Source organism: Plectropomus leopardus, chromosome 19, assembly GCF_008729295.1.
Source record: "Plectropomus leopardus isolate mb chromosome 19, YSFRI_Pleo_2.0, whole genome shotgun sequence".
NCBI lineage: Eukaryota > Metazoa > Chordata > Actinopteri > Perciformes > Serranidae > Plectropomus > Plectropomus leopardus.
In genome coordinates, this window is record NC_056481.1 from 13161382 (window position 1) to 13183192 (window position 21811).

Genomic DNA, 21811 nt, shown 5'->3' on the forward strand with positions numbered 1-21811 from the left:
AAATACAAACTAGACTGATGAGCAGTTGAAGTGCAGGTGGAGAAATAGGGCGGAGAAGCTCAGGTGAGGGGAATAAAGTGATTAATAACAGGCAGGGAGCTGACTGGCATGGAGGGAATAATGAGGCTGATATAGGGCAGGTGTGTAGATGGATAAAAGAGGGAGAGGTAAACTGACACTGCAAAACCAAGATAACAAAATTTGCTTAAAGGGGACCTAAATGCGCCTTATACACTAGATCCATCTTCCAAAAGTCAGAACAAATCAGGGGAAAAGACTGTGACATAGAGCAAAATGCAAAAATGAATAACATATAACGAGTGCTCCACCAATGTAGCATTGCACTTCAATAACAATTTCAAACTGACAATTAAGTCTCATAAAACAGGATCAAAATCGATGCATCGGCTTTTTTTTTTTTGCATGTATTCTTTCTCTGGCCTATGTCAAAACCTGGTGCCTACATTACCCACAATGCAATTTGACTGCTGACACTTCAGTACAGGATTCAGGTGTGTTATGTTACTAGCGGCTAATGTAGCCTCGAGCTGCTAGTCTCATGCAGATGCAGCCTATAATGTTAAGCGTTGTGTTTCGATGAAGAGGCCATCAGGATATGTTGGAGGCGTTCTAAGTTTATTCTGACAAAAGATGTAAATAACAAAACCCTCCGTCAGTCGTAAATTATGCTTCTTGAGCCCCTCTCCCATGGAAATCAACAGCAAAAGGGCATAAAAAAGCAAACATTCAATATTTTAAACACAGACAACATACCTGAACAAAGACTTAAATACCAAAAATGTTAAGATTTGTTGCTTTTCTTTGTCTTATGTGATATTAAAACCGTATATCTGTTTTGGACTGTTGGTAGAACCAAACAAGCAAAACTTTTGGGGCTCTTTAGGGCTCTTTTGATCTGTAGTGGACACTTTTCAATATTTTCAGACATTTCATCGCAAACAGTGAACAACTAAATGACAATGAAAATAACTGTTTGCTGCAGCTCTCCTTTGAATCTTTCAGTGTTACTTTTGAATGTATACATTTTGGTAAATGTAACTCCAGTGTCCTTGACAATCTAGGTCACTTACACATGAATTATGCCTTCACTGACACTAAAATGACAGGCTTTGGAGAGAAGTTCACCCTTGACTTGTTTTCATTTGGATTTTGGGAGTATTCCCTCATCGTTGGGTTTAAATCATCTGAAGGGCTGCCTGGTTTGACTGACAGCAGTGCAGTGATGTCCATGACCTTCAACACTGCTGACACTGCCACTTTTGAAGTGGGACATAAAGCTGCATGCCACAAAGAGTTCTCGTGTGAGAGGTTATCTTTGTGCAAAATGAACCTCAATTTTACTTCATTACTCTGTAACTGAAAAACAAATACTAGAGCAAAAAAAAGAAGATATGAGACACTGCACGACCTTCGAGAGAAATTTAAGACTCATCTCCTTTTATTCCCTGGAAACACCATATATACAAACATAATCCAGAATCATTATTTTTAAAAACATCTTATAATTTTACAGAATGACATATTTACAAATGTATATTATAATCACAGTTTGAATATTTCACAAAAAGAGAAGGGGGAGAATCATTGCACAGCAGGAAGAAAACAGAAAAATGACAAACTTCTCATTTAAGGGGAAACTTTGGTATTTTTCAACCTGGACTCCATTTCCCTATGTTTTGTTTCTTAGTAACTAATGAAGGAAACAGTTTTTTAAAAATTTGTCAGGTATTGGACAAGACTGTTGCATCCAGCAGTTGCAAAACAGGCTTTAATGTAGTTGTTTTTGCCACGGACAGACAGGTTTTAATTCTAAGTGTCTTAAAACATAATGGGAATATTGGAAAGGATCCATACAGAGATAAGACATTTTTGTTAAAAATTAAGATTTTGTAAAGCCAGAAACAGCCCCAATTGCTACTGCCATAGCCACCAGACTCCATTCAAATAAATAGTAATTTTATCACCACGAAACAAATAACTAAAAGTCATCAGAAACTAAATAAAACAACAAAAATTGTCTTTGTTCCGTCTTTCCATTGTTCCAATAATCTCTGACTCTGATTTGGTTAAAGTAAACCCTTAAGTCAACCAGTTTCAATGAATTAGATGTCAAAATATGCTGACTCTGTACATGCTTAAATTACTGTTAATTTGAATGGAGTCTGGTGGGTTTGGTGAAAGCGATTTTGGGGCTGTTTCTGGTTAAACAAAAAGGATCTTACTAACGAAAATGTCTATCTCTGTGGGAATCCTTTCCAAAATGTTGTCCGACACTTATGACAAATTGTGCCTGTCAGTGGCAAAAACAAGCGACTAGACAGTGCACAAATGCCCTAAGTGTTTACATATGAGCCTGTTTCCATGCTGGAAGCTGCAGGGCTCTTAATACTGAACTCATTTCAAAAACTTTTGTCTCCAGTTGTGATCTTGACACAACAACATGGAAAAATGGGTCCAGGTTGAAAAACTGAAGTTACCCTTAGATGTCACATTTTGACACTCACACATACTGAACAGCATTTCTTCATACCTACATACTAACACATGATTCATTCATCCACATGCTGCTGCAGCATGGCTTCGTTTCGGGGCTGTGGAAAAGTGTGAAATCTCAGATCAGCTTGAATTTTTTCTTACAGGTGACAAGCTTGTGACCGAAACAGAAGATGCGTATTAGCATGCCTCTGAGAATTACGAGGAATTAGGAAATCCCATGCCAGTGTTTTGCATAGGTTGTATTTAACAGACTGCAAAAACAACAACTGTCACTTTTTTTACCTATTCAGCAGCAAGCAGCTTATTTTCACATGAAAACATCTGGATAAATTTCATTTTGGAATAATCAACTGGCTTGTTAGAAAGAGAAAACTAAATGTAAAGTGATCATACTACAACCTTACTGAACCTTCTGAGTTTTAAAAGGTTACTAAATTACAATATAAAGGAGAATAAAGTTGTAATCTCCAGATTTACTCTTTGTACATTTACATGCTGATCCCACATTGCAAATAAATAATTTTGAATGAAATAAAAGTAAAGATTTAAGGACTCCATGACCTCAATCCTGGAAAGTTTCATCTCTATTCACGTAGTGGGCCACTGCTACTTCACCTCGGGATGCACGGGAAGGGATCAAGCTGTAACCATTCATGACCCATAAAAGTGTTTCTGACAGTGGAAATAAAGAGATAGAGGCTTTATGTTTTGTGACAGCTTCTGCAGAGGCCAAGGAAACTTAAGTGATTTTGAATCAAGCTCTGTGCCCTTCATACTGTGTGTTTCTACAATAGACTAAACATCTGTGAATGAGAGAGAAAAGCTGCAGGTGTGTGTGTGTGTGTGTGTGTGTGTGGCAGACTCTGCTCTAAATGCAAATTAAGTTTACACCTCCACATGAAACAAACTTCACGGTCAATGCGGTGAAAGCTTACAAGCCCTGAAAGCTGAAGCATGCACACAAGGTGTAAACACAAGAGCTTGAGAGGTTTAAAAGAAAAGGCACACATGCAGCCATGCACGCAGACACACAAACACACAAAGTTGGACAGTTCTAAATATTCAGACACCTGCACAGTCGCATGTTGCACGTACACAAGCATAAAAGCCGACATAAAAAACAGCACACTTGTGCACAAACGCATTCAGAACGAGAAAAAAAAATAATAGAAAAAAAAAACAAACAAAAAAATCAATGAAAGGAACAGCATTGCACTTTGTCCCTGGATATATTTCTGTAGGTTCCATTGGCTTTCCTGAGCTACAGCTACACATCTCCTGTCCCTCTGATTCTTCTACACTTGATTTACTTCAACGGACTCAGTGACACTACAAGGAAAAAAAAAAAATATGGCAAGGAATACCTTAACATTTTTGTCTTTTTCCTCCTCCTCTCACAGATCATATTGTGTGTGCACGGTGCAAAGAAAGTTTCTGCACGCTATTAGCATCTCTGCACCCATTGTTTGGAATGAGGATGCTAACAAACCACTTTTAGGGAAGCTGAATAATAAACTTTAGACGCTTGTTTCTGATTAAGAGAATCTGTTTCCAGTTGGTACTAAACAAAGATTAGTGTAGGAAAGTCAAAAAATATCTTAAAGGAAAACTTTACCCTCAAAATTTGTTTATGTATCAGTTACTCACACTGTGTGAAGTTGAATTCAGGAAGAAATGTTTTTCTCATGTGCCACCAGGGTGAAAGAATAATCCAAAACCTGAGAAAATTCTTGATTAATTGAAGTCATAGGGGGCCGTGTTTACCTTTGGCAAATCTGTAAAAAAATTCCAAACACATGCATTTTTGCTAAAACCTTACATGTTAAATATTTCTGCATAAGGGTAACTGTATGGGCAAGTGCAACTGAGCTCATGCAATCCATAGAGTTGCAAAGATGCAGCACTCATCTGTTAATGACAAAATGCATGTGTGGGAAGTACAGAGGACACAACTGGATAAATGAGATCTGGATTGTACTGCATGAGTTATGTGAAGGTTTGTAAACAAATGTTTTGATAAAAGTTTGCTGCTGTAAAACATGGCCCCTTTTTACTTGAGTTCATCAAGAATTTTATGTTTTTGGATTCTTCATTCATCGTGGACACATGCGAGAAAAACGTCTACTTCACCAATTCAACCTGACCCGCGGTGAGTAACTGTTATACAAAGGACATTTTGTGGGTGAAGTATTCCTTTAAATTAAAAGCAAAGGCCAAAACTCTAAAAGAAAGCTTTCTGAAGTGAAAATGCATGATGATAAAAATAAAAATGGATAACCCAACAAATAAAATGTCATGTTTATGCAAACAAAAATGAAAATAAATAATCACATTCAAAATTGGCCACATTTCAGCCTTAAAGAAGCTGTATGCGACATTCTGAGCATATCTATAATTCAGAGTCTGGGGTGGCATTGTCTGCACCCTGCTTTCAACATGGAGGTGGCTGAGCTCAGCGAGCAGCTAACGATGCTAACGGCACAAAAGTGCCAGCTCACATGCACGGAAGCAGCCAGACCGTCTACCACAACCCACAGAGACACTCGGATAACAACACACACACAGGGAGCGTGACATTATCTGCTCAGGACATCATTACTGCACTCCATCTTCACATAGCAAATAGTTGTTTGTTTCTACATTAATGTTCTGAATGTCGCATACAGCACCTTTAACACGATAATATACTTCAGACATTTTCTTCAGTTTTCGACAGCTTAACATTGGGATACTTCGCGCTGACAGTACAGTGCTGTTGGCTGCATGAATCATTGCAAAGACAAAGTCTGCTTCCTTCAGTCTAGCACCGGTGTCACACAGATGGGTGGGTCTGCTGATGCGAGGCACCTTGCTACAACAGCTTCATCATAAGTGCTGTGCGGAGCAAAAGTTGATGAAAAATGTGCAGGTGGCACACAAGGTCTCTCCAACAAGCCAGGGCTGATCTTTTTTCTTTACTTTTGCTTCTTGGAGTGCTGTGTTGTCAAGTTGAAGCAGCAGCTTTTCAAAAAATACATTTGGCTTATTGGCAGACGGACATCAGAAGACAAGCGGAGAGCATGCTGGGCGATGATCATCTCATTTCAGTTTACTCACTGTACGGTGGACAGAGCTGTGAGGAGACAACTGTACCAGAACAGTCTTTTTTTTCTTTTAAATAAGATTATTTCATTGGCAAATCTGATTTTGTCGTTTTGGAGAATTTCCCCGGTAGAATTTGCTATACATTCATAATTATGGCATCCTCAGTCAATTAGTCTACAAGGCAGTTAGTCTCTCTAGCTTGAAGAAACTGGCCTGAGGAGTTTATCTTGGCAAGGCTCGGAGGAGATGGACATTGGCCAGAGGAAGATTTGTTTTGTCAAGGGAGGCGGTACAATGTGGACGGATTAACGACAGTTCAAGTAAGTTCAGAAACGTTCTCCAAAATGGACCAAAAAGCAGCCTGAGGTGCTACTGGCACTTACAACATTCAATTTGCTTCTTCATACGTTAGAAGAATCACTGTGTGTGAATCTCAAATTTTGCTCTCCCTTCATAAGATATTGGGTTGGAGGTTCCTTAAGTCGTTCTTGGTCCTTTTATTCCTCCTCTTTCCTGTGACGTCGTTGCGTCACTTCCTCCTCACTCCATCGTCAGGATCTCTCTGCTGTTTTATGAGCCTCTCAATTTCAGCCCCCAGAGTCTGCAGATTCTCCTGTTAAAGACCATAAAGACTTTTAGACTGAAATACAACATGTTAAGGTCTAATGTGTATGACTTAAGGGGAGATACTGGCAGAAACAGAATATAATATAGTAAGTACGTTTTCTTTGGTCTATAATCAGCTGAAAATAAGAATTGTTGTGTTTTCGTTTCCTTAGATTGAGCCGTTTATATCTACATAGGGTGCGGATCCTGGTCCGCGGAGTTGCACCGGCGTGTTTCTACATTAGCCCAGAATGGACAAACCAAACACTGGCTTTAGATAGGGCCATTCGTGTTTTGTGTTTCCACATCGGCCACCGTATAGTTAGCACCCCTCCACAATGAGAGCGCCAGAAAAACACAGATTTAAGTGTTCACCCAGTGTTTTAACGATTTAAGTCTCCGGGTTCGTTCGTTTTTGAGAGGAAGAATCCTCTGTGCATAATTCTGCACAATGAGAAAACTTCCTGAATGTCTGGATCTTAAGTTATCAGAGAAAAAAGGGAAGCACACATTAGCACTGAAGGAAGAAGTTTTAGCTGGTTGCAATCTGCAATCCTAAACACTAGATGCCACTAAATCCCCCTAAATTTTACACAATGCACGCTAGATAAGAGGGACTAATTTGCTGTGAACCAGCAATAACACACGAAAAAAGGAAAATATGTTCAAGCATTTTTGCCTTTTTCCAGTTTTTTCCTATGTGAAAATATTCTTAGTAGAGAACAAAAACAGCGTTTTAAAGTGTGACATTTATAGTTTTAATATCAGAACTCAAAGCAGTGCATAGAAATAAAGTGATTCTAGTACTACTGCTAAAACAAAAAAAAAAAACTCATCACAAGCTTTAAAATGACTAAAGCTAAATTATCCATCAAAGCAAGCGTAAAGCCTTAATTTGTCTTTTGTTTTATTGTCAATTTATTGTTGCCATGTTGAGTGTTTTTATATCATTACTCCCTGCTTACTGCCAATCATCCTTCATCCACACAAAGAAAAGTTGCTGCCAGAAAATCCTCCCACGTTACAATTTATTTTCTCATTTGTGTTTTTACGTGGGTTTGACACAAAATAAAGACAATATGAAGCTGCTTGTTTGCAAGCATCTAATGGGCCAACAGCAACAAAACTGCACACGGAGCAAAAAGGCAAAGAGGCTGCAACAAAACACGAAGGCAGTATGATGACACGTTTTTAGAGTTCACCTTGTTTATGTGGGCGCGTTAGAATATTTAATGTTTTTTCCTATTATTGTTACTTTGCCTGTTTGTTGGCATGTTTGGAAGCAGTTTTTCGCCCACTGCCTTTGGCATGGATCCAACATCCGTTTGACACTGTCCGGTGAGTAGAAAAATATGAAGAATAGGTTGGTTGTGTTACAGTGCATAAAGCATGTATCGCACACTTCCTGTGCAAACAGAGTTGTAAATAGGTTAAACTAACTAAAATTATTCATTCTTTCTAAAATAAAACCACCAACTGGTATAAGTTTAGACTCATCTACATCTCATAACTCCTCAAAATGTACACATACTCCAGCTGGATGGTTAATGTTATTTTTTAACATTCAAAACAAACTTGCTTTGCCTAGTCACCACAGGCTGCTGCCGTCCTGGCACTACATTTTCCGGTGTGTCTCATCTGACTGCATCATCTCTTCAGACAGGCTGTTGTTATAAACCGCGAGCTGAGATGTGGAACGGATTCCATTTAACACTAACACACCCAAATATTGGTTTGGTTGAAATCTTAATTCAATTAAATTATCAAATGACTCACAGGTGCAGAGGCGGGACAAAGCTCACATACACATTCTGAGAATATAGGCTTGAATCCACAATTTCAGATTATGAACTAGTGAGCAGGAGAGCATGTCTAAGTTACAGTGGGTCACAGTTTCCTTACTTGGCAAGAGCATCAATAATGCAGGTTCTGAATTAGACCACGATTCTATGTCATCTCTCTAAAAAGTGACTGCTGATAGACAACCTGACAAGCACACTGTCCTGACAGGACTGACGGCATGTCAAATAAGACAAAAAAAGTCAGATGATGTGATCCATTTTTGTAGCTGACTGTAAAGCTTGTCGACATTCAACGCAAATTTCAGACAACTTCACTGGACAAAGAAATCTGCAGCTGTCATGATATTCCCGCTGTTCTGATTAAAATCCCTTTTAATCCACCTCCACAGTGTCGTGTATCGTTAGTTAAGTATTTTATTACCATCCCTCTACTGTTTAAAAAAGCTGTTATTAATTGACTGATATGTTGTGCCTAATTTACAAAAGCAAAACAAGTGGGATTTCATAAACTTAATGGTTTAATGTTTGATTTTTTAAGCCACTGAGGCTTAAATCAACAAAAAATACTTGCTATCAGTCAAGCTTAGGTATTTAAAATTCCTTCAACTAAATTTCTCTGACAAGCATTAAGCAGATGGTGTCAATTTTAGAAAAAAATACAGCAGAAAAAAACATTAGGATTTGCTGAAGTTAATGGTAATGTTTTAGATCAGTGAAAGAAAGTGTCTGAAGACATAAGGATAAGAGGAATCCAAGAATAGCAACTGCCTCTGCACGGGGAGGCTGGCTATGATACCAGTGAGCATGATCACTTTGCGGGGTCTAAGAACTAAATGAGGCTCCCCATCAGTATTCTGCATGAGCAGTTCATGCACTGTGAAAAAGTGTTACAGTAGAGGCATCCAGGGATCCTGCAGTCTTCTGGGCTGGTGTAGGTGTGAAGACTTAGAGGAAGTGGGCTAAATTTCAGTATGAAAAAAAAAATCTAAATGCTAAAAAAAAGTCATTATTATTATGCAAGCATAAGCTTGGGACACTAGTACAGTAGGTCATCCGACTATAAAGCAAGGAATCTCTGTCTGTCTGTGTCCTTCGCATATCTCCAGAATCATCTATGCTATCTACTTCACACTTGGTGGACTAGGGACCCAAGGACACGTGGTGTGAAATCTAGTGCGATTCGGACACGCGACAATGTAAATAAAATTTGAATTAACAAGGGAACAGCGCTCTGTGCAGCAACGGTGTCAAGCATGTCTTTATCTACGTCTACTGAGTAAGTCTGCCATACTAACTTATGACACTAATTGCATTAATTACGTGCTGTGATGTTTTCACAGACACTCACTCACATGAAAAACATCTAAACATAATTCAGTATCAAATTTAGCTCTGTGTAAAGTCAACAATCTGATATTTCCAAGATGATGTGATGGATGCTCAGATCAGTACTGAGATTGGTAAATGAGCTTTTAGGGTTTTTTTTCTGCATCAAATAAATGGAACAAGTTACAAGAGGTAGTGAAGTTAGACAGGTATGTGTCGATAGATCATTTTATCTTTGGTTAATTCACAGACATGATCGTTATTTATTATTTTTATTTTCAACATTTTATTTTTTCTGTTATTGTTGTAATGTATTTTTTCACCGATGGCAAATTTATTCTGATTTCACTTTTTCATCTTTTCTAGCGTTTTTATTGCTATTAATAACTTTTGACAGACATTGCTAGCCTTATGTTTTTTCACAGAATTCATCATATTATTGCAATCGCTACCATATGTTATATAGCCTTTTAGCCCATTTATGTGAATTCAGGGCACTGCTGTAAAAGAGCTTAATACTCAGTCAATATTCCCTGAATAAACAATGGTTTGATGATGATGAAATCGGAGTTCAGCTGAGTGAAACATGATGCCAAATATAGCAGAGGATCTCAGTACTAGTTTGGTGTTCAAGGTCCGGTTCTAGCTTATAGTGAATATTTTGAAGATAGACTGCTGGTATATACTCTCTGACAAGTTGTGCAACACATACAGTGTCCAGTTGGTTTTCTTTATCCTGAAAGACACCTCTTGGCATCTCCTCATCCTCTTCAATCATCTTAAATTCAGCCATGATTTATATTCCACTGATTATTTAACTTAAAGAGACTAGATCTTAAAATTTTCTGAGGGAATTGGTCACTAAAGACCTTCTAGAAATACATAGGGGGATACTTGAGTAGCTAAGGGCAAACACTTAGAGATCAAAGAGTTTTCCCTTACAATATCATTAGGAAATTAATATGGTGATTTTATGCAACTCATTTTCTTATAAGGAATCCTTAGATGATAATTTAGGGACAACTTTACCTTAAGTGGTTTTTGCAACTGCGTCCAAGTTTATTGAACAGGACCCAATCAAGTGCAGTGCATGAAATTTCCAGCTGGCTTAAAAAATACTTTTTTAATAAAAAGGCACAGATGAAATTCTTGAATAAAAAATTAAGAGGTGAAAACACTTAAAATGTGGCAGATTACACCTGTACAATAGTGATTACTATCTGTGCAATAAGAGCAAATAAACCAAACTGCCAACACAAAGGAAAGCTACAATTATCCACGTATATGAATAAAGACATACTATTATACATTGTACCTCTAATCTACGTGTATTGTAACACACTAAAAGGTGAATCCACAACCTGACATGAACTTTTTTTTTTTTAATGGTGATGGCAGCGCCTGCACAGTTTAATAGTCAAGGTGGAGCCTGACACTGACACAGCCAATTAATTATCCGCTCGAAACAATAAATCACTCGCTGCAAATTAAGTGGCTTTCAAGGAAACTGCACACATCATCAATATTACCAATGCATGCAAACCAGCTTTTCTGCATTTATAGCTCAATACTTATGAAGTGTGTTGCCTCCTGGGGGTCAACTTACCTTCAGAGTAATGTTCTTCAGCAGTGTGTCCTCCAACACAGCCTGCAGCTTCCTGTTGATCTCCAGCGACAGGTCCAGGGTCAGCCCGCTGTCCGCTGGGTGGGAGGTGTAAAGCGAAGCCATGATGCCTCCCCGTCGACTCAGGTGGGCCTTGTTTATATCCGATGCCTCCGATGAGAGGGCCCCTGACTCCTCTCTTAGCACATAGCTCTGGATAATTCTGCAGGGAGAAAAAGGAGGAGAGGAATCAAACAGTGTGCTTTAGAAAGAGCGGAAAATGACGTGAACGTGTGGCATCAGCTGCAGACTGTCGAGCAAAGAAAATTGAGAAAGTGAGATTTATAGGTTGGAGCATGGAGAGCTCCTACAAGGCTATTAAAACGTTTTCCAGTAGCAAACGTTTCAAGAATAGTAAGTGGGATGACTTGTTGAACTCATGAGCACTTGATACTTTCAGTCATAGTTAAAAAGATTATTATTGTGCCACTGAGAGCAGGAAAGGTAATGAAAAAGGGCGGCATTAGAATAGGCTGCCAGGATTCAATTAATCAACTATGTGTGTGTGAGTGTGTGCGAAAGTGAGATAAATCTGCATGTTCATAATACATTTTCATCTGAATAATAACACAGTGTCGAGGTTAAGCTATGTTTGTGTCAGAGAGAGGGAGAGCAGCGCATTCATTAGCTTAACAGCTCTAAACTTCCTGTTGTCCAATTTTCCCAGAGCAGCCCCGAGAACACTGATGAGCCAGTGTGTTTCTATTAAGAGGAAAACAAACCCAGACAGTGGCACTATTGTGACGGAAATTCATTACTGCGTCCTCAATTATTATCTTTTTCTTAATATGCGAAAGAGGAGGCAGAATAATACAAGGCACTATTCAAGATAAAAGTGACGGTTAAGGAAATTAGTGTGGGAAGCTCATTCATAACATTTTGTCTGTGCATGTCTACTGCCATAAAAAAAAGAGAAAGTTCATGCTAGACTTCATCTAACACATACAGGACTGGAACGACAAAAAATTGCAACTTAATTTTCTCTTAAGGCTTGGTGTGGTGGCAGGTAAAGATGGTTGGATAATGCCCTACAGAAAAGGTCAACAGCCTCCTGTAAATCTCTTGAGATGGGCCAGTAATCAATATTTGAAACCTGCTCTCAACCCAGCTGAACACTTAAAGCACTGACTTGAAACAACAGTATTCAGCCCCATACTGGCATTGTTTAGTTCAAATTCAGAGTGTGTCTGAGAGTGGATTTCTGAAGGTGGGTGACTGTAGGCTAAGCAAAGGGATGCTTTTGATAATAAAGAGATTCTGCAGTTAAGATATTCACTCTTTGAAAATCAGCATTTCTCCACAGAAACACGTGAACACAAAAGATTCTTATTAGAAGATTCAAAAAGATAACTGTCGTGTAGATATATTGGAGGTGAATACTTACATGTTGCATTTCTACTCTAACTATTACTACTGCTACAGGGCATGGGTGGTATTAAGGTGTAAGGGTATACCAGGGCAGTTAGAAAGAAGGCATGATTTTCAAAAATACAAATGCTACTCTTTCTATTAAACTGATACAGGGATGGTGTATTAAGGTGATGTATTGTAGTGCACAGCATGCACCACAAGAGGTCAGTGAAACAGGCAGCTGAGCTGAGAAAGATGGCGACTGCAAGTGGTGGGGATAACGTTACAGGACTGGTTTAAAAGAAAAAAGAAAAAAAGATAAATTCCTCTGCACCTGTTTGGGAGTATTTAACTTTATCATAATATGACATCTTCCAATTATAAATGCAGTTTGTTAGCCACATGATTTTATACAACACACATGGTATTCCTGCAAAAAGGGCACTTATTTCATATCTATTCATTACTTTATAGGCCTGAAATATTTAAACCCAGCAAGATTTGTCTAGGCAAATTACACATCAAGAACACAGCATTGTTGGTTAGACAATAACATATTATATATGCTAAAATCACCAGCAGCTTAGCTTTTACAACCTTTTTTTTGTTTTGTTTTTGTTTTGCACACAAATACCGATGTATATTGTATATCCCAGTGAAATGTCAAGAGTGTATGAAAAAATATGTTCTGCTCAAGCCAAAGTGCTACACAAAAATGCTACAAATGAAAATGAAAACTGTTAGTGTGCTACATCCTTGAAGATGTATTTCACTGTTACTTTTCACTGCTTTTCATAAAACTAGGCTCTCCATGCAATAGAAAGATGCAAGTACTTTAAAAACTGGTGCTGACAAAACAGTAAAATGACTGTGGTGATTAATTTTGCTCAAAAAGGTAGAAAACCTTCAACTACCAGAATGCTCTGCACTGCAATGGCCCAAAAAACGCTCCTGCAGGTAAGTGACATAATGCAAACATTTTTTAAAAACATTTGAGGCAATAAACAGACAATTCAGAAACAGAATTTTGCTTATTGGAGCCGTTTAGTTTTTCCAGCCTCCATTTTCACTGTGTAGAAAGCAGTATGGCGCCCACTGCCTGTTCACAAACTCTTGCTATTCCAGTTAAACAGAGCATTAAAAAATGTTTCTGAAAACATTTTTTGCAGAGAGGCAAGAAAAAGGCAGTGCAGTAACATAATTTTGGTTTACAATTGATCAGTCCTGCGTAGTTTGGTCTGAATTTGAGAGAGAGAGGGGCGGGTGGGTCTCTTGATGCACGTCTATTCTGCAATTCTTTGTATGTGCCAGATAGAACTGCTCTGTGCAGATAAACTATATTAATGTCTTTAATAAATTAATAACTTAATGGATCCAATCTAGAGAATTACACAGACTTCAAGTGGTCTCTTTAAATGTTAAGCACCAAGATTTTACATTCATTCATTGGGTACTGAAGTGACTGAAAAAAGAGCCTGATGTTAAACTATTCCTGCTAGGGAGGGCATTTTATTTAAGTGGGCATGTTGTGAAAGAGATCTCAAAAGGGTTGAAAACATGCTAGGAACTTCTGTTTAAGACAATTCACAATACGCCATGCATTAGTCCAAATACCAAGATAAAACAGCTGAAATGTGTTGTGCGTACAACTGGGTATGCAGCAGCTTGGGGACACTTGGGTCACAGACCTCCTTGAAATGTAAATGCATTTTACTAGAAATGAAGGGATGCACCGATTTATCGACCATAGATTGGCATCAGTTGATAATCGCTTTGTTTACCGCCAACAGCAAATAAGATGACAAACATTGTTGGCAGTATCCAGTGTTTTCTGTTGTATCACATCTATTTTGCTCAGGCTAAAAAGCCGGGCTGGAGACTAATGTTTTCCCGTCGTCTCTGCAACATTTTGGGAATGAACAGAGATCTTTCATGGGATGCCTTCGAAACGAATGGACACATTAAACATGCCATGTGCATCAGGGGATGGACCCCATTCATTGTGAACAATAAATCCATGTTGAAATCAGCAGCAGGAGAATTTAGCTGTTAGCAGCCGGTGGCCTGAACATGTAGCTAGAGGAGACTCTATTGAAATACATTATGGTGCGTTCAAGCCTAATTCAGCAAAAATTTGTATTGGGCGAAGGTAAATTGTAATGTTATCATGATGTGCTCAAATGTGATATTGTAAAAATCAGTTTTTGGAGAGAAACTTGAAGAACACAGTTGTTTAAAGGAGAAATTTGTTTATGTTTTCACAGCAACATGAAATAGATATTAGAGAGGGAATTATGCTTTGTTATATGTAGTAAAAAGCCATTAGGAGTTTTGTTATAAAGATATTTATCATGTGAAGAGCTATATGAAAATATGTTTCACAAATGTGTATGATTGGATTTGTGCTCATTAAAAGGAATTGTAAGTGTTTAAATTTTATTTTGTGCTGCAAGCTGGACTGCTCCAACAAAATTTCATTGTATAATATGCAATGACAGTAAAGGTCTATCTATCTGTCTATCTAATGACAGGCTGAATGACGTTACAGCTGTTGTTTAGTGATGAGGTCTGGCACATAAGGGGGATTAAATAACAACAAAAAGAAAAAAACATTGGAATCAGTTATCAGCTAAATTATTTTTTTTTTAACTTAGGTGTCAGTCCATGATTTCACAAACAGTGCATCCCTTGGAGATATTAAATTTATAACTCTAAAGTAAATAATACATCATAAGTCTACTCGGAAGGAGAGAGGATAAAACTCATACTTATATTCACTATTGACTTTTACATACACTCTATGTGGGAAAAAAAATCAGCCCCATCTTTTATTGTATAATGAATCTGTTTTTTGTCTTGGTATTGTCTTTCACAGAAGTCAACCCAAAGTCTATGCACTACATAAACCTAAAACTGTATATTGCAGTTGTATGCATTACCAACGAACAAAACAAAAATGTCTATGGAGCAAAAAAAAAAAGAAAAAGTACATATTTAAATGATACATTTGCTATGTAAGCACTACAAAAAAAGCCACCATCATAACTCATCCCCATCCACACACACAAACACACCACCTGGGCTTGCACAGACATAAAATGAGACTTACCTCTGACTAATCTTGCAAGGGTCCATATTTGGACCCCAGTTCCATCACGACAGTGTTTAGTAAAAACAAAAAAGTGACAGAAATTAAAAGATGCGGCCACATGGTGTGCTGAATGGCATGCACAGGTCGGCAAGGGGGCAGAGATGTGAGCAAGACAATGTCTTTTTTTTTTTTTTAATTTTTGAGTAACGTCCTTTTTTCCCAGCTGAGACAGTGTAAGCAATGAGGGCAGCAAGTCAAACATGCATAAGAGAGGTGGCAATTCTGGCTGTTGTGTCGGACTACCCTACAGTACAAATGTTGGCTCTTAAGGTGACTAAATCTTGTGTGCAAAAAGTGGCAAAAGAAGATGCAGAGAAAGAAAGATATGCCTGTGGTTGTTTGTTTTATCTTAATTGTACTCAGAACTACAAATGCTAAACCATGAATTTAAAGGCAGTTATCAGACTGGGGACACTTACATTAATGTAGATACTGTACTTTAGATCAAAATCTAGATAAATCTGATGACATTTTCTGTGTTTTTTACAAAACTTAACAGGCACTGGCTTACATGCCAACTACGATCAAAATCATCATGAAAGCCTGACTGGCAGATATCCCAGATGACTTTGAAAAGATCCATTATAATATATCCGAACACAGGTGTGGATCCATAATAGCTTAAAACAGAGCTTATCTTGCTTAGCAGTGATTACAACAAAACAGAGCATAAAGGGAGGGGCGCTCCAGATAAAAAGCCATCTAAATCTCCTGAACAGAAGGCCTCCTCCTGCTTTGCTCTCGTCTGCTTTATATCAGCATCATTCTAATTCAAGTCACATGAGTGGCCCATTTAGGCTTAATGGTCATAGTAACCAGGTGTGGGTACCGAAGGACAGACTTCATTGCCCTTGAAGGATGATGCTGCTGTTTCTGCATGTTTTAGCTCATTTATTACAAATCAGATACTGTATAAACATTGTAGCCATTGACCCGTGTTTGACTCCCTGGCAGCGCATAATATGAATGGCTGCATGATAGGTTAAAAAGACAATTCAGCAATAGAGTTTTTCTCCACTCCCACAAGAGTTTTCCCAACAAAGTAACAATCCTATATGCTGTTGTCATCAGTTCTACTTATTTCAATTTAGTTTCCAAAAGAATCATGTTTTTCGAGTCAATTTGGCATGGCCGACAGCTTTAGAAACTCCAATACCCATGAGTCTCAGCCACTGTTGGAAAGAAGCCAGTCAGAGGTGTGAATCAAAGGTGCAGAAAAATTCAAAGTGTCTCAACGTTGCAGTCGGGAACTAACCAGCACCAGAGTTGCTGAATTAATACAAAATTCACCTATCCAAGTGTCCCTTGAATTAAAGAGGACCTATTGTACTTAGTTTGGGTTCATAATTGTATTTTGCGTTTCTATTAGAACATGTTTACATGCTTTAATGAAACGCTCCAACTCAAGCACAGCTCTGCCGCAGCTCTTTCAGAGATTCAGAGTCTCACTATGACTACAGGAAGCGGCACTTTCTACCGTAAAAATCACCACCCGTTAAGTCTTCTAAACCAAATGTCTTCACAACAGGACAAGTTCCAGCAGGAATATGATCTGATGCCTCAAGTTTTTGATTGCAGGGATTACCTTTATAGATATTTACCTCAATATTTAAAACTCAGCCACAATTAAACACCTGGCATTGTAATATTAAATGACACAAAGTAACAAAAATCATAAGAGCTCCCCTTTAAGATTCAAGTTCCCTGGAACTTTTACTCTCTGTACCCGGGGTAATAGCTCCCCCTACATCACAACTCTTATCTTTTTTGGAAAGTAGTGGCTACACGTGAGTAGTAAATGGTTCCAATTATTAACAATAAATGAGCTTAAAGATGCAAAAACACGCTATGGTCATACAACAGAGTGGTACAAATGTGGAAACGTAAATCATACGTGAGCCTTTGTTTTCACTAACTGTCCTTTATCAAAGATCCACTAAGCTCCTGTTTCCACATCTCTGTGTCTTCATTCATCACCTGCTTCAGGCTTACAGTTAACTCATCAGTGTTCACCAGGCTGTCCTGGAGGGATAGGGACAGAAAGGCACAAATTCACATCCACATTCAGGGTAGTGCAATACCACCCCCACCCCACCACCCGCTGCTTAGCTGAGATTTTTGCAGTGCTAAATTTAGCCCAGCAACCGTGGGATTCGTCCTCAATTTTAACTCTTGTAATGTAGGTTGAGGCTAATGGATTCAATACAAGCATATAGCTGGGAAACAAGTGAGAAGTGGAATGATCCAAGAAGAATCAAGTAGGGAGGATTGGATATCTCTGAGCATTGTGATTATCATCTGGCAACGTGATGCAGAGTGTTAATGATTGTTTGGAGCGAGCTGTACTGATCAATGAATAAGATTTCTCTCATTACAGAAACATGTCAACATGTCTTGCATCCCTTTGATTCTACCTAGGAGATTCTATGTTTTGGATTTCATATCCACACCCCATTTTTTCCTGACATTGTTCCCCAATCTACTTCAAGGCCTTACCTATACATAACGCAGTGATGTGATTAAGATAGCTCTAACATCCTTTGCACTGTCTCTTTAGTTTAGGTGATGGCCATGAATATGGATAGGTCCTCATTAAGGATCCATACTGAGGCATTCTTCCCTCCCTTGATCGGCTTGACTATAAATAGCTTCGAGTGAAGTTTGTCACGATTCAGAAGTGCGGCGCATGAGTTAGAATCTCAAGATGAGACACACAGTGGGGGGTAGGAGGACATAAACTGTGTGTGTAAGCATACAGCGTTTTGTCAAGGTGAACTGAAGCAGCAGCACACCAGGGAGTGAGGCATGGTGTGTTGAAATATTTTAAAGAAAACTTGTATCTGCAACACTACAACCAAGTACTATAAGAGTTGTGTTTAACATGTATAACTAAGACAAATACACTGCATTAAGTGCTTTTTCCCTCTGCTCTCACTTCTGTGCTACACTGAAATAACTACTGATGTTACTGTACACAAGGTGTTGCTACTTTTCTTTAAAGCAGGTCACACAAATTGTGTCTGTAAAAGTTTCTACAGAACATTTCAGGGTACTAAGGTTAGGCGATGGGACTTCAGCGTGGGGATAGGTCTGGCTATGCAAGACAAGCTACGACAGCGTCATGACGGCTGGTAATGTTTTCACCTTGCGAGTCTGTGTGTGTCATCATTGTAAAATGTGGATCTGATAGACCGACTGTAGAGGGAACAACCACAGAGGCGCTTTACTTAGCCAGGTGTTCATAGCTCTGTCTGTCTGGGGGCAGATTTTGTCAACATGATAGCATCACAACTATGCAAGATGCTTACTTAAGATCTTAATGAATGCCAAGTTCGAAGATGGGTGTGGTCTCAGAAAGGGGACAGAAGTAGTGGATTACGAAGCAGGGAAGGGGCCATTCGAAGCTTCACTTTGCACTTATGACCCAACATTTGCTTTAGAATGCAGATTCCTCTTCTGTGGCTGAAGTAATCCCATCAAAACATGGTATCTAGTTTTTTCTGGTCAAGTTTAAAAGAAGTGTGTGTTGCAATGACCTAACAAGGTAATTTGGCTGACGCTAGTTGTAGTTTGCTAAAAGAAAAAATTGAATTCAGAAGGTGTAGGGTTGTTTTTTTCAGTTAAATGAGTAAAATAGTTGTAGTTTATAGTAGTTTATAGTTTATTATGTTTATTTATTAGATTTAAAAAGCGCAAAGAGCTTGTGACGACAGCCAGCTGGAAAATTTTAACATATCACTCAACCCTGGTATCAGCTCACTATACCTATCTGCAAAACTGAACCCACATGCTAAGAGCTGTGTTTGACATGTGGAACTAAGAAAACACACTGCGTGACTATAGTACTTTTTTCCCTTTAACACATTCACACAGCCACAAGAAACTGCTCTCACTCCTGTGCTACACTGAAGGCTTTTTCACAAGGTGTTGCTACTTTTCTTTAAGGAAGGTCACACAAATTGTGGCCCAACAAGTTTTTACAGGATGTTTCAGAGCACCAGAACACACACTATTTGTTACTTGAACTTTGTAAGAGTAATCACTGAGTGGTAGTGGAGCACGCTGAATCTCGCTTCAGTGAGCGACTTTTTATATTTCGCTGACTCCTCCTGTGTCGTTTAATATCTGCTGGTTGTGGCTTGCTGTTTTGTATGTATTATACAAGTCACGGTGCTAAGAGCTTGACAACCTTTAGCAAAACTGTGTCATTAATGCACTGATGCATTAAAACTGCGGCGGGGTCTGAAACACTGTGTCTATAACTTAATGCATCTGTCAGTTTCGTTTAAGCAGGATAGACCATCCTCCTCTGCCGGGGTGAAATCTAAACACCCTGCATTTTAGAGTCAAACTGCTGCTGAAAACAAAATAATTTAGCATTTTATATAGCTGTAAGAAAAAAAAATAAAAATAATGAAAATGCTCTCGCCATCTCTCTTTCTCTGCTCCCCGTACTTTGGTCCATGCCACTCACTTGGTCTTTTTGCGGATCTCCTCCACCAGTTGCTTGATGTGATCCTCCATGAACTCAATCTTTTCTTGCTTGCGAGCCAGGGCTTTTTGCAGACGGACAATGCGCTCCACCAGCACAGTCTTGTCAACCTCTGGGAAGCTGTCCACGACCACCACTGAAGGGCCCGACTGGCTCTCTGGTGATCGCTCTTCAACACCACTGCTCCCACCGTGGCGTGCGTTCAAGGAGCCTGGGAAATGGAAGGCAGGGATATCAACCTTAACTTAGAGAGTTTTTAATTATTCTGTCTCTGGTCACGTGCCAGCTATAATTTTTTATAAACAAAAGAACAAATACCCTTTATATTGCCTTTTTTAAACACTACCTGTTTTTCAAGGCATATTTATGCCACCCAAAAGAAACTTTACAGGAACAACATTGGAAAAACAGAATACTTTTATCAAATGAATTCCATTTGTGTTAAATACTAACCAAATCCAGTGGCAGTACCTGAGGAGCTTGAGCGACTGCCCATACTGCTGGCATCTCGGTCGCCGCCTCCATTTTCAACCTGCTCCAGTCTCTTTCGGGCTGTAGAAGAAGAGAAAGTAAATAACTGTCAAACAGAGAGACTAAAATCAATAAGTCTGCGTGATTTCAAAATCATTTTAGCTAATGGAACACATAAAGCCCAGTTTTATCTCAAATGGGCCAAACTAGTGGACCCACTGCATAATGACCTGTAACTAACTAACTAAATCCATAATGTTCTAATGTTCTGTTTCTTTTGGGATAGAAAAGCACAAGAACACTTTGGAAACATTCATCCATTTACTAAAACAGATGAACAGCCAGAGATGTATCAGGAAAAAAAAGGTGAAATTTGAATGAATGAAGGAATGAATGAAACCTTTATTGCCCCAAGGGGAATCTGCTTTGCACAAATTAGTACAAAAGAGTATAAAAAAACACATTTAAAACAACAATGACATAAAAACATGCAAAATGTTATAAAAAAGCATAATAATCGGGAATTTGATAAAGGACATTAAGTCAAGAAAGTGCCGGTTCCAGACCATTTCATCAGAGCTTGTTAAGCAGCTGTTGTTGCATGGAACTAAAGCCATTGATCAGCCTGCTGCTTTCTAAACGTCATCACTCAAGATAAGCTGTACGTGAGTTAAACACACATCTTCAAGCAGGTAGCCCAGATGTAATGTAGATAAAAACCGCTGCCAAAAATGTCACTGCTTGTCCGACCAACAGTCAATAAAGCCCTTAAAATATTCAGTTCAAATATATCAGTAGAGACAAGCAAGAAATTCTTTGCATTTAAAAAGCTATAACAAGGAACATTTGGTATTTTCTCCTATTATATAGACAATCAACTGATATCAAAGCTGTCAGAAGTAGGAAACAGATTTTCTGTTGATCACCTTGATTTCTCAACTAATCACTTCAACACAAAGCAATAGACAATACTGACTGGGGTTTAGACTTAAAAAACAGCATGCAAAAATGAAATCTTACAAACAAATTATTGGAGGCAGAGGCCCACAAAAATGTGAGATGAAAGGTGGCGCTAAGCATTATCGCTTGACTAAACTTGCTGAGTTTTGCTCTGTGAAGGTGTCTCTATGAATTAAGGTGATGCAGGCTGCTTTAGAAGAAGAGTGCATGCTCAGCAAACCTTTTTTGCATCAACAAAGGCTTAAAATGACTGTGCTGCAGTCAAAATCTGTAAGGGCAAAACTGATGAATGATCACAGGCTCTCCTAATAAATATGTCTGTCTGTCCTACATGCAAAAAGTGAAAAGCTCCTGTTAATGAGATAACGGCACTGCTGAACTTAATTCCT

At 38.6% G+C, this 21811-nt stretch overlaps 1 protein-coding gene across 2 annotated transcripts in view; it reads right to left on the reverse strand.

Annotated features, from left to right (window-relative positions):
• Positions 1-1441: 1441 nt before the first annotated feature.
• ccdc186 (coiled-coil domain-containing protein 186) overlaps positions 1442-21811 on the reverse strand; it is a 38312-nt gene continuing 17942 nt past the window's right edge. Inside the window, exons 13-16 of one of the 2 annotated variants that reach the window (XM_042507513.1) lie at positions 20463-20543; positions 19974-20202; positions 10942-11161; positions 1442-6214 (exon numbers count right to left, since the gene is read on the reverse strand). In XM_042507513.1, the coding sequence (XP_042363447.1) occupies positions 6131-6214; positions 10942-11161; positions 19974-20202; positions 20463-20543 (614 nt within the window). In that variant the 3' untranslated portion in view covers positions 1442-6130. Of the gene's footprint in view, positions 6215-10941; positions 11162-19973; positions 20203-20444; positions 20544-21811 lie in introns of both variants that reach the window. The other variant, XM_042507512.1, reaches the window with a different exon arrangement.